This window comes from Myotis nattereri, assembly GCF_964212035.1.
Source record: "Myotis nattereri genome assembly, chromosome: 1".
Taxonomy (NCBI): Eukaryota; Metazoa; Chordata; class Mammalia; order Chiroptera; family Vespertilionidae; genus Myotis; species Myotis nattereri.
Window position 1 is genome coordinate 30,486,551 of NC_138075.1, and position 14,519 is coordinate 30,501,069.

At 37.6% G+C, this 14,519-nt stretch overlaps 1 protein-coding gene across 1 annotated transcript in view; it reads right to left on the reverse strand.

The window, feature by feature from the left end:
• Positions 1–716: 716 nt before the first annotated feature.
• Positions 717–14,519, reverse strand: part of FUT8 (fucosyltransferase 8) — a 230,396-nt gene continuing 216,593 nt past the window's right edge. Inside the window, exons 10-12 of the mRNA XM_081088268.1 lie at positions 12,267–12,443; positions 7,224–7,374; positions 717–1,701 (exon numbers count right to left, since the gene is read on the reverse strand). Coding sequence (XP_080944394.1) covers positions 1,384–1,701; positions 7,224–7,374; positions 12,267–12,443 — 646 coding nt within the window. The 3' untranslated portion in view covers positions 717–1,383. The remainder of the gene's footprint in view (positions 1,702–7,223; positions 7,375–12,266; positions 12,444–14,519) is intronic.

Sequence of the window (14,519 nt, forward strand, 5' to 3'; positions counted from 1 at the left end):
AACCCCAAAGATTCCTGGTACTCTCAAAAGCAGGATATGATAGAAAAGGGCACACATTGGTTTTTGGGTGTGGTGGGGGAGAGAAAGGACACAACTCACAAAAGTGACAAGAGCTACAGTAAGAAAGATTACCAATAAACCTGAAGTTATTAGTTTTGGAAATGGAGGTGACAGTTCCTCTAAGGGCAAGCAGTATGATTATTTAATTAAACCAGTGGTTCTCAACCTGTGGGTCAAGACCACTTTGGCGGTCGAACGGCCCTTTCACAGGGGTCGCCTAAGACCATCCTGCATATCAGATATTTACATTACGATTCATAACAGTAGCAACATTACAGTTAGGAAGTAGCAACGAAAATAATTTTATGGTTGGGTCACAAAATGAGGAACTGTATTTAAAGGGCCAGAAGGTTGAGAACCACTGAATTAAACAAAAACAATGCCCAAACTAAGAGAATGGAAGCTCCCAAAGAGTGTTCTTAGCAGCCTTGTAATGTGCACCAATTAAACTGGTATCAGTGTGAAAATGGCTCGATGACTCTTTGAACTAAGACCAGATTAGTCACCCAATCAACAACAGAAAACAAAAAAGACCCCCCAAAAACAAAAAAAAACCCCAGCAGAACTATAAAACTCCTCTTTTTATCATAGATTTCCCACTATAAAGCTGACCACCACATAATCCAACGATGTAAAATTCTAGAAACTTTACAAAATTTCTTTTTAAAATTTATTTTTTGTTATCAAAGAGAATGGCCAGAAACATTGAGTACTAAAGAATCTGTTCATGGCATCATTTTACAAAAGTTCCTAATGGAATGAGAATATTTTATTTCAATGTATCTCCTTCACTTATTAAAGATGAGATGGATGAACTGATGTAATTACTTAAAAAAAATTCCAGACAAGAACATCCATTCTCATTCTGAATCTGCTGACTGGAGTGAATTCAGTGGTTGCATTACCACCACTGGCTAAGAATCCACCTCCCCACAGTGGGGAGCTATTCAAGTCTTCTCATCAGGTCTCTCAGAGATAGGCACCATGTTTGAAGTCTCACACAAATGTCTGTGTCACTTAAATTACAATGTGGCAGTGTTTTTCTCATGGAGACATAATCTTGAAAGAAGAGGCAAAGTCGAAAACCACCTGCTTGCATGTTATATGTGAGTACATTATTCGACTGTGCAGGGGTTTGGGGCATTGTAGCCCTTGTTAAAGAGAAATTTCACCAACGAAACATCTGTCAGTTCTCAGCTGCTCCTGATGCTAAGGGTGTCTACTCATTCAACCATGTGTTGTTAGGACAGGGCCTTCTTCATCTACTGTTTGGCTCAAATAGTTTGAACTGAGTTTAGTTGTCCTTCTCCTCCATCTTAAGCTTTATTTCTCGGCTTCAGGATATGTGGGGTACTTGACTGTCTCTATCTTCTCTCGGACTTTGTAGGAGGGATACAAGCCCGTCCTTCCCAGTTTCCTGTTGACACCTTTAGAATAGCCATCCCAATGATTTCCAGCCACACCAATGATATCTCCAGGTTCCATGGGAATTTCATCTGCAGTTCGAGGCTCGTGAGGATAAATGGCAATCTGGTTGTGGGCATTTTGGCCCCCAAAATAGTAGATGTCATCCAAAGAATGGAAGTTTGCAGAGGCATCAGGATGCAGTGTTTGCATGATTTCATAAGCGACTCGACAGACCTTGGGAAATAATTTTTAAAAAATAGTTAGTATATGTAAGATCCCCATCAGAACAATCTAAAAGCCCTTAGCCAAAGAGATCAGAACTAGACTAGGACTAGAACTGAGAGAATGAGAACTAGTGGATTCTAATCACAAGTTTTCAGTCCATTTGCTCTCAAGTGATGGTATAGCATATAGCATAAGTCATTCTTCATTCTGTGCTTGCATCTGTGTTTTTTAACATAAAAGATTACAATTAAGGTCTCTGGGAGAAAAAATGTATAATGCAAAGTACTTTAAGAATATGAATCAGTTAATTTTAATAAACATTCATTAAGAACCACATAGTACTCCATGTTGGGCACTGGTGGTATAACATGAGTAAGACATAGTTTGTGCCCTTGAAGACTTTAAGGTTAGGATTAGGGCTATAAATACTTTACAAAAATGCTGCTGCTCCCTTTCCTTCATTCAGTGTTAATCAATCACATACTCTTTTCTGCTAATTTGAACTTGGCCTCCGGACTCTTTTCAATAGAAATTCATGTAATTACTGACAATTAATTAGCACTGGCAAGTGAGAGAAATGTATCTACCATTTCCATTCTAAATAGTTTTAAGTGTGCTGTGTAGACAGTAGCATTCTAGGACTGAAATAAGATGGACTTGTCTTTGGGGAAGATGCATCTACCTGATGCATTTAAGGCTACTTAAAAGATTCCTGTCCAAAGAATACCTATTATGCCCACTGGATGGATGTCAGCTGAAATTCTACAACCTGAGCATCATTCCTTGAGCTTAATGCTTGGTGATTAAGTTAAAATATAACTATCTTCATGGAAGTATAACATTTTAAGCAATTAATAAATACATTTATTATAGCATAAATAGGTTGCAGAAACTCTTCTAAGAATAGTGAAGAAATAAGAGAGAATGCTATCATTTTGCTTAGAAAATTCTTCCAATATACATTGTGAACAGAGAACTCAACTCACATAAAATTTTCTTAAATCTCCAGTTGTAGTTATCTCAGTTAATGAAGTTTTATTGTCCCCGTACCAACAGACATAGAACTAGACACAGAACCAAGACAATGACTTTCCATTCGAACCTGCTACTTCATCAACACACTAATTTTATATTGGGAATGTCATGGTACAACTGAAAACACTGGTAGAATACTGAGACTATAACAAATAAGGCTAAAAAGATTTAGAACTTGAACTTTAAAATCAGCCAAAGGCCCACAGAGGACAAGCAAAATCAAGTGAAGACTCTGGAAAGGAAGAAACTAAAAAATTAAAACAAAGCAGCCCTAATAATAGCAAAGTACAATAATAATAATAGAGGCTAATATTTACTGAGTTTTTGCTGTCAGATAGTGTTTTTAGGTATTATCTAATTTAATCCCCTCAATAGCCCTATACAATTCTATCATGTTTATTTTACAGACGTCAAAGGTCAATTAAGAAATTTGCCCAAGGTTACATTATTATTAAGTGGTAGATTCAGGTTCTGAACACAGGCTGTCTGTGTATGCTAGTTAACTGCTAAGCATATTTTCTCTTATAGACACTGTTCTCCATGTTTGGACTGTAACACCAGAGAGATAAAACATAAGGTCAGGCTGGCCTTGGGCAAACCTGAGAGTCTTCTTTTCAGGGCATGTCCAGGTACTCTTCAATCATCTTTAGCCAGAAATGCATGACCTCGTATTGCTTGACCTTGGGATGACCATAAGGCCCACTGTGGCAATGAACTCTAATGTACTTCCTCCTCTCCACTATTAAATATCTCACTCATAAAAACATTACCCTCGCCGAAACTGGTTTGGCTCAGTGGATAGAGCACCGGCCTGCGGACTGAAAGGTCCCAGGTTTGATTCCGGTCAGGGGCATGTACCTTGGTTGTGGGCACATCCCCAGTAGGAGATGTGCAGGAGGCAGCTGATCGATGTTTCTAACTCTCTATCTCTCTCCCTTCCTCTCTGTAAAAAATCAATAAAATATATTTAAAAAAAAAACACACAAAAAACATTACCCTCAGTCCCATACCCTAGAAGCCTTCTTTTGAGGAAATAATCCTAATTATCAGTTTATGTTTTATATCAATAATTGTTGATATGTTAGTCTGCTGGATGACATGTATTTCCTTAAGCCAAAGTAATAATGAATGGTAGAAATTTCAGACATTGAGATGGAGCAATATAAGACCGTTTATCCTTCTCATATTGGTGATAATCATAGCAGTTGAGGTTAATGAGCACTGGTAATGGTCCAGGTACTGTTTTAATAGTGTGCTTGCTTGCATCTTTTTCAACTCAAAAACTCACAAGAACCATATAAGGTGGCTACTATTATTCACATTTTATAGATGAAGAAACTAAGCCACAGAAAGATTATGTAAATTTCCAAAAAGTTTAAAAAAAAGGCAAAGCAAAGAAAAAAGGAGCTAGTAATTGGCAGAGCCACAATTAGCACTCTCTCTGGCTCTCAAACACACACTAAACTGCCTTAGGATAAGTCCTAGAGCAGTGCCTGCCACATAGGCACTCAATAACTATCTGTTGAATGAATACTGCTCCGTGCATAACACCAGCCAGCAGTGGAGATGCAAGTCCACAAGGGGTAATTTAATCCTTAAGCTTCATATATAACATTTTGAGTAATTAAAATTTTTTCTCTATATTAACAGTGAGGCAATTTACTGCAAAAGCTAGAAGGATTACTATAATGTTGATGTTTGCATTTAATCACCCTAGGCTTCCTCTCTGGGTTTTACAAGTCCAAATCATGTGGCAGGTAAATGAAGGCTTTCATCTGATCAGTACTCAGGTTTGATACCTGACAGGTAACATGATTGATGAGGCAAACCCTTTGGTTTGCAAAGCAGTGGCTGGTCACATTTTGTATCTTTTATTTCATTCTGTTTTAACATGGCATTATATCATTTTTAGAACACCAATAAGCACAAGGTAATGGGTAAGAACAAAAATCCTGATAAAGAATAAAACATAGATATGACTGTATTAAAAACAACAATTAAAAAGGAAAGGAAGGTCCATTAGTCTGAATTTTATCCCTGAGGAACAACTAGCTGAGTTTGCATGAGTCTCCAAAGCTTTCTCAGAGCAGCTGAGATATCTTTTTTTTTTTTTTTTTTTTTTGTCAAAATAGACAAGGCCAAGAGGATCTCTAGTGTGCAAAGTAATATCTGTTTTTTCCCACTGCACTTTCCAAAATCGGACTCAGAGTGCAGTGAGGCCAGTTATGCTACGTGTGGCCTTGGAATCAGACAATGAAGAGTGTCACAAGAATGCTTTTAAGAGTCACAAAGGGAAGTGTCAAAGGGGTTAAGTAAGTAATTTTGTCCCATGGTAATTTTAATGCTGGAAGAAGGAAAGCAAAGCATCAAGCACCTCCCTTGAATCTCAGGGCCTACCGACACGTAAAGTTGGTAATATTCAAACATTTATATATTTATTGCATTTTATTTTTATTTATTTTTAAAATATAATTCTATTGATTTCAGAGAGGAAGGGAGAGATGTGAATCATTGATTGGCTGCCTCCTGCATGCCCCCTACTGGGCATTGAGCCTGCAACCCGGCATGTGCCCTGACTGGGAATTAAACAGTGACCTCCTGGTTCATAGGTCAACACTCAACCACTGAACCACACAGGCTGGGCTGGGCTATATTCATTGGATTTTAGAGCTTTATGACTAGAGCGGTGGTTCTCAACAAGGGTGATTTTGCCCCCACAGGACATTGGGTAATGTCTGCAGACACTTCTGATTGTCACAATTGAGGTGGAAGTGCTACTGGCCAGGGATGCTGTAAAGTATCCTAAAATGCACAGGACAGTGCCTCACGACAACTTTTCTGGCCCCAAATGCCAGGGGTGCCCTGGTGGAGAAACCCTTGACTAGAGGAACAAACCTTAGGTAAGCCCACAGGCCCACAGAGGAGGTGGTACATAGAATGATTGACACATTCTAAGAACACCCATTAAAAAATGTGTGGAGGTTGTTACTAGTTATTTGCACCTGTTGACCAGGCAGACACATAGTCAGACTATCAAAACAGTTGAGAGAGACCAAAAATAGAAAAGGGAGCTCATCAAAGTCAGGATCATGACCCTAATTAGGGAGAAACATCAGCAGTGGATGCTTCATGGGAACCTGAAGGCCAAGGAAGTTTTCTTTCTGACTAGGATTGCTGCCTGTGTGACTCCTGTACTGTGTAGCTGTCTTTTTGGGTAGTAAGTTGTATTCCTATTCCATATTGAAGAAGCTCATATAGCCTTGGCTGTGGTAGGTATCTTTCCAACAATCATATCACCATCCCACTGTGACAATGTGCATTGTCGCACATTAGAAAACTGCCCATTTATTTATATTCAAATGAAAATAATGTGGATTTCCTCTTCACATTTTCTCTTCTCAACTTCATCTAAGCTTTTAGGCATATATTATTCTTACATAATTTACATTTCTTGGTAGTTATTTCATGTGAGTATTTTATCTTCATTTCCTCTGGAATCCCCTCTACGCCTAGTATAAATCTGAGCACAAATGGTTGTTTAGCAGATTTTGAATAAACTACTCAGTAATATGCACATAAATGAAAGAGCAGAATAAAATCCACAATAAATATTGCTATGGTGATATTCCACTGGGAAATATGAAACTGCTTGTATCACTCATAAAAACAGATACACCTAACCCATAACACAAAATTATCTACAATTACTCTCAAAACATGATTGTAATATGGTATTGCTTAAATTTAATGTACAGTCTCTTGCTTGGTAGAAATGTAGTAAGATTTGAAGAGGAATTACATTTACTCTTTCTTATGTTCTATAAAGCAATTGAGACAAAATGCTGGGCATTTAAGCCTCTTAGTATCAGTGTATCGATAGTAGAAATGGATGGGTTCTGGTTAAATATTGACTGTGTGCAAAATCAGAAAGTATTAAGCAAGCTAAATTACCTGCTGTTTCTATTTAATGCTGTGAACAAGCCGAGCACTTTAAACAACTCTAGTAGCTGGCTTCAGTAGAGATGTATTCAACCACTGCTTGCAAACAACTAAATATTCAGTGTACCTAAATAGCTATATTTTGGGGGAATCTTCTCATGCTTTCACAAAAATGGTAATTTGCAAATATTAGGAAAATTTCACCAGAATCATGATAATTATCATTTTAAAAAGCTCTAGCCAGTTTCATTCAGTGGATAGAGTATCAGCCTGCGGACTGAAGGGTTCCAGTTTCGATTCTGGTCAAGGGCCCATACCTCAGTTGCAGGCTCGATCCCCGGCCCTGGTTGGAGCATGTATGGGAGGCAACTAATCGATATGTCTCCCTCACATCCATGTTTCTCTCTCTGTCTCTCCCCTCCCTCCCACTCTCTCTGAAAATCAATGGAAAAATGTCCTCAGTTGAGGATTAATAAACAAACAAGAAAACAAGAAGTTCCTAACCCTAATATGACCAAAAAGTACTGGCCTCTTAAAAATACCCTACTATCACTTACCTGGGATGAAAAAGTACACACTAGGAAGTCTGCCTGGGAAAGAAAGTGTATATCCAGAATCACACCCCTAAGTGAATTTTCCGTGTATCGATTGTGTAGTCCAGCTGACCAAGAGATAGAGTTATCACTAATAAATTCATAACTGGGGTACCTGAAAAAGAAATAGATTGATACATAGTCACTGAAATCACAATATTCTATTAGGAGGTAGTATCCTATCAGCAGGAGGCAGACCTGCTCCTTTGACCAAGAGTTCCTCTCTAACAGTAGAGAGAGCTTTAAAATGATAACATTCAAAAGAATAGTCAATGAAGCTTCTTTGAATCCACTAGTGGGAAAGAAACCCAACCCTGCATGTTAAATGTCATTGGCATGCCATATAAAATACACACTGATGTATCAAAATGTCCCTTCTCAATTTGTGAAAGAGTTGAAAACAGAAGACTCCTATTTTCTTTGTAATGAGTGAGCTCTACGAAGTTTTGCAAGCTGCTTTCATATTTGGTCACTGAACTTTTCCTTTAGAATATAAATATCATGATTAAATTTCATTAAAAATTTTAATTCAGAATTTGGGATAATTCAGACTTATCCTCTAACCACCATCCTTGAAGAACCATCTTAACCAATAACAGTAATGTAAACCATTCTAATACATTTATGAAAGCAAATTTCTTGTAGATGTCCACCCAAGTAATATTTTAGTAGTCTTGAGATAGGATATTTAAAACTATTAAAATAGGTGTCTTTAAAAAGTCTACCTCATGTTCAAATGATTCTATTCTGAATTAGAGGTGTAATTATACTCTAATATAGAGTGAATATATTTTCTCAGTGCCTGAAGTAGATCTTCAGAGTTAAAATGTAAACTTTGGGAAGTTACATGAAAAGGATATAACAATTATACCTACTTCATATATTTCATAAGCATTGAGTAAATACACTAAGCAATATAAACTATTTAGAAGAGTATCTGACATGTAGCGGATGCTCAATACATATTGCTTGTGACTATTAAACATTTTCCCCAGACATCCATCTGGTTTTATTTCTTACTTCCTTTAGATCTCTGCTCAAATACAGCCTTATTAGTATGAACTTTGGCAATCAGTATCCCTTTTACCTGCTTAATTTTTCTCCATGGCTCTTATTATCATTGCACATAACATATATTTACTGTTTATTTACTGCCTGCACCAATTCATTCCACCTCCATCATCCCTAACTGAAGAGAGGCATTTCATATATTTCATTCACTCTATTATTCTGAGCACCTATAAGACAATCTGGGATATAACAGAGGATCACTATTTGTTGAAAAATAATAATTCTTATTTATAAATCCTGAAACATTATGAGTCACTTTATTGTCTGTCTCCACACAGTATTCCCCCCAATTGGGACTAAGCCTAATTCTTTGCATCACAGCACATAGCATTCCACACAACACTGTGAATAAATACACGAACAAGGAAGCGCTATCTCTGCCTGGGACTTTCTTCTAATCCCCTAACAGCTGCTTTGGATTTCACAGCCACCACGGAGCTTTCTCTCATTGACTCTAACAACGACTGTAAAGGTAAAATCTCTGAACACTCTTTCAGACTGGTGTTCAGTGTTTGGATACATTTGGCCTCATTATTTTTGACATTTTGCTCTCCTCAGTTCCAAATCAGGGAGATGAAGGAACTGTCACATTTATTCTAAAAAGAAAACAACCAAAAAAACTTTTAATGTTATTCCTGCAAAGCTGCATATCCCAGCATGGGGCAGAAACAGTGATAAATAAACATAAAAAGGCTGAAGTGTGGAGGAGAGGATGAATTGCTAAAGTACACCAGCAAGGTTTTATCCATGAATAAAGACTGATTTTGTCAGTATGGTTTGGGTGCTCAGTGAAACAAAAGAGTCATCCTGAGAAGGGACACTAATATTAATGCCCTTCTTAACTTAAAGGTCCCTACCTGGAAACAAACCAAAAGGGTGCCTAAGTTCCTCAGGCTTTATCTCTATATGTAATCCACTTGATGAAGTATACTGAGAGTGGAAAAAAATAAAACAAAACAAAGAAACACAGCAAAAAATGGGAGGGAGAGTTTGCATCTCCAATAATGAATGAGCATGGAACTTTCTGTACAAACGTGTTTCTTTTTTGTCTCTTGTTCACAAGCACGTCAGCAGAGCAATTCTTCCATTGTGAAGTTGCAGAGGTTGCCAAGGAAAAATATTTTTTTCTTCTTCTAACTCATAAAAATTTATTTTTACAACACCAACAAAGGACTAACTAACATCAAATTTTCTTTTCTGAACTCTTTCTCCAGACAGAAGGAGATACTCCTCTTCATGACTCAGAAAATTAAACGATTTTTAGAGAGAAAAATATGCATAAAAGGCTACTACATTTATCCTATCCTATATAATAAAAGGGTAATATGCAAATTGACCCTAAAGGTAGAATGACCAGGAACAACCAGTCGCTATGATGTGCACTGACCACCAGGGGGCAGACGCTCAATGCAGGAGCTCCCCCTTGGTGGTCAGTGTGCTTCCACAGGGGGAGTGCCGCTCAGCCAGAAGCCGGCTCATGGCTGGCCAGCACAGCAGCAGTGGCAGGAGCCGAGTCTCCCGCCTCTGTGGCAGTGCTAAGGGCTTCTGGGTTGCCAGAGGGATGTCTGACTGCCAGCTTAGGTCTGATCTCCTGAGAGCGGGCCTAAGCCAGCAGATGGACATCCCTTAAGGGGTCCCGGACTGCATGAGGATGCAGGCTGGGCTGAGGGATCCCCCAAGTGCATGAATTTCCGTGCACTGGGCCTCTAGTAATAGAATAGAAGGAATCGCTGCCTGGACTGTAAGGGGAAAAGGAGTTAACTAGCTGCTGACCAAAACAAGTACATTCAAGTTTTACTACTGCCATAATCTAAGTACTGCCAACTGTAATACAGTACAAGCATTGTTTGGTGTAAAAATATAATGTGGTGTTATGGATCAAAGCTGTAAGATTCACAGATACTTTTATCTAAATACTTCTGAGTCCAGAAATATAGATTAAGGAAATAATGGGGATAATTTTAGGCACATATCCTAACATTATTTATAAGATTAAAAAATGTGGATAACCTAATTATCCAATATTAGGGGAATGGTCAAGTAAGCAATGGACTATCCATAGAGTCGCTATGTAGTTATTAAAAAAGATATTTATAATGATTTTTTTAGTGACCTGAGATAATTCATCTATTGCTGTATTAATCGAAAAAGATTTCAAATTATATAGAATGTGATAAACTACTAAAATAGTGTAACTATGAACATGACTGAAGGGAATATGTCAAAATTGAAGCAGTTACTTCCACTGAGTAATGGGATTGTGGGCATTAGTTTTTCCTTGCTTGTATAACTACCAACTTCCATATTTTCTAATGAGCATGAATTATTTTGTTAATCAAGGAAAAAAGAAAAAAAGCTTTTAATGTATTTGAGAACAAACAAAAGAGTAGATAAAATTAATATTTTGTCAACTAAGCTATAAATTCAGTGTGGTATTTTAAAATGAAGGAGCATGGTGAACAATTTCTACTTCTCTCTAACAGGTTTAGATATAAAATTGGAAAAGTACTTGTGAAAACTTTCTATTGTATTTTGTGCCCAAACATTCATTTAATCTCTAATTCTTATGTAAGAATTATAATTATATAACTTGGCTTAGCTTATACTTTGCTGGTGAATTTCTTGATTCTTGTTTATAAGTGTGTGTGTGTGTGTGTGTGTGTGTGTGTGTGTATAGTCAATAGAGACTTAAGAAAAAAAAGCAATTTACATCAGGTTAATCTGAATTCTTAGGAAGTAGAAATAAGATTTAAATTATTATGTAATGATTTGGAGAAACACCTGCATTATAGTCCTCATTTTAAATTTTTCTTCCCAACCCCAATTTGTGACATAAAAAAGGGACCGAGAAATAAATTAATTAAATAATCAAATAACTTCAATAATTAATAAAATGCTTTCAGACTGATGGAACTGAAGTAAACATACTTCAGAATTATCCCAGAATGTTTGGTATCTGAGCAGAGCTAAGACTACAGTTTCCTTCTCCCCATTCCCTACTTTCACATATATTTAATGCATCCCAGATTTATTGGTAGTAAATAAAGGCCAACTCTACGTTCATCCAGATCCTACAATAAATTCCAAATTAGGATCAGTGCTTTATGTGTTTTCATAACACCCAATGTTAATTCTGTAATAGCACTACCCATTCTGTAGAGCAATTGTCTGTTCCCTACCTAGCCTGGAAATTCCTTGAGAGTGCCTTGCTTATCATGGATGCCCAGCACCTAGCACAGTGCCTGAAATATAGACAAGTTCAATAAATGATGGTTACTCTTCAAAACATATTAGTAGTCCTTCTCCTGAACTTATAAAACTTACCTTTTGATTCTTTATGTTTCTTTAATATAATTTCTAAATTCCAGACATTTTTGTAAGATGAAAACTTATATCTTACTTATGTTTTCAGTTGCCTGTAATTGTTAGTGAAAATATGAGAGCAAAAAGGCAAGTACCTGTGTGTTTTATTGGTAAAGGTTGGTTAGTGGGATAGGTTGAATATTTGTGTTCCCGCCAGAATTCGTGTTTAAACCATAACCCTCCAGTGTGACGGCATCTGGAGGTAGGGTCTTTGAGAGGTAGTTAGGGTTAAATAAGGGCATTAGGGTGGAATCCTCATAATGGAATTAGTGCCTTTATAAGAAGAGACATCAGGAAGTTTGCTGCTTCTTCTAAGCATACAAAGAAGTCATGTGAGTTCACAGAGAGATGACGCTGCCTACAAGCCAAGAAAAGAGGCTTCAGAATGAAATGTAACGTTGTTGGCACCTCACAATTGTTTTGATGATATTAACAAGTTACACAAGTGCAGTGTTGAATTTAAAAACCCCAGTAGTCAGTAATAGTATCACAAGAATCACAAGTCATGGGAATTAAGGATTCCTTTCAACTGAAAAGAGCCCAACTCTAGAATCACTACTTCATCTAACTTACTTTGTTTTTGCCTCCTTTAATAAAGAAGGGTCATCTGTGGCCAAATACACTCTTTTTTTATCCACTTGCATCCTGCGAGCGAGAAGCTGAAAATGTTCTTCAACGTGCACCATGTACTCCTCAATGGGATGGAAGGCAGCTTCTGTTCCCACCTTGTCTGTGCGTCTGACATGGACTCTGGAGGCAGAGGGACAAAGTCAGGTTCTGCTGCTAATACTCTGACCCCCTGGGTGCTCTTAGGGTACTCAACTTTACACCCCTATTCATGGTGGCATTAGGAACATTTAAATCAGTCTTCCTTTCATTTTTTGCCATCCAAAAAATAAAATAAATATTAAAAAATTCAAACACATATATCTGAAATATATTTGTATGTTAACATAATACAAGGGGAATTTTAAAAAGTAAGTAAAGTCTTTAAAGACTGCTTTCTTATAGAGAAAGTAATTGGCATATCAGGAATAAGTGGGAGATTCCTAGTATTCCATACTAGGCAACAAAATGCCAATTAACCTTCCAGAAAAAACTGGATATAACAAGATTTTTGACAACAACTGTTCTTACAGAACAATAAATGTATTGTCTGTAACGTTTTCATGCCAAGTTTTCTTTTTTTCATTTTACCCTGTTGGTCACTCTGTAACTGCCAACTTATAGAATTTAAAGTCGCCTGAAGAAAACACAGACCTTGCATGCATTGTTCCTATGGCACAGTCAAAGCAGGCAAACCTTTGAAGGCTCCTTACTATTTTTAAGTTCATGGAGCTGTTCCAGCCCTTTTGTTATAGGCATAATGAATTTCCTTTTTCTGTCTTTCACACTCCATCAAGCACAAGCAGATACTGATCTAGCTTATCTATTCTATTTAAGAAAGGTTCCAAAATTATAAAATTGGGGACACAGAGGTTTACACCATCTGCACTGAAGACTGCATTGACTTCCACAGTATTCTCTCACCATCTTACTGCTTTCAAAGCGATTTTAATGAAAATAAGAACAATAGTAACCGTAGCTTGTTTTCATAAATTACAACTCTCCTGAAATTTGCCTTTTCTGTATTCCTCCTCTCCCCAAATTATTACACCACTATTCATATGTTGGAAAAGGAAAAGGGGAGACTTGTTTCCCTTTAGGTCAAGCAAAGGCTAGCTTTTATTATGAATCTGGGTGGGGGTTTGATTTCATTGAAGTTACTCTGGCATCTTCATGGCTATTCTTTCCTTTGCCTTCCAGGCTATAGTCCAGATGTGAATACTATTATATGAACACTTCTGTCATCTTTTCCTTCCCACATCCTTTTTAATCACTGCTTCTCTCAGACAATTGGAACTGTTCACTGTGCTCCAAAGAGACAAAGAGGGACAAAAAGAACAATTCCATTAAATTTCAGTGAAATTTTTCATGAGAAGAAACACTATTTGATACTGATTTCACCTTGTACTTTCTTTAGCTTTTTAAAAAAATATATTTTTATTGATTTCAGAGAGAAAGGAAGAGGGAGAGATAGAATCATCAATGATGACAGAGAATCATTGACCCGCTGCCTTATATACAGCCCCCGCTGGGAATTGAACCCACAACCCGAGCATGTGCCATGACTGGGATTGAAAGAAGATCTCCTGGCTCATAGGTCCACACTCAACCATTAAACCACACCAGCTGGTCTCTTTAGCTTTAACATTTGGAATAGGGCCAGTAACTTCTATCTATATGAAAACTAAGACACAATGGAAGAAGGAGGGGTGGGAGTTATGAAAATAGAAACAAAAGCAAAGGAGAGATGTAACAGAAAGAAGAATCAAAGGAAGCGGAGTGTCAGACAGTGGCAGAGTACCACGCTAGCAATCTTCTCAGTTCGCCCAGTCCTCCTGAAATTGGCCTGGACCAGTATTCTGACGGAGGACCATAGTGAAATCTTTACAGAAGAATCACAAAGTTAGACCTGTGAAGGATAGAAGTCATTTCATTCAATTAACTCTTTCACCCGGCAGTTAAGGAACCTGATGCTTCTAAAGACATTTTGGTAAGCAGATATAACATAAGGCATTTCGCCCTAGCCAGCTTGGCTCAGTGGATAGAGCATTAGCCTGCGGACTGATGGGTCCCAGGCTCGATTCCAGCCAAGGGCACATGCCTGGGTTGCAAGCTCGATCCCCAGTTGGGGACATGCAGAAGGCAGCCAATCAATGATCCTCTCTCATCATTGATGTTTCTAGCCTCTCCCTTTCTCCCTTCCTCTCTGAATTCAATAAA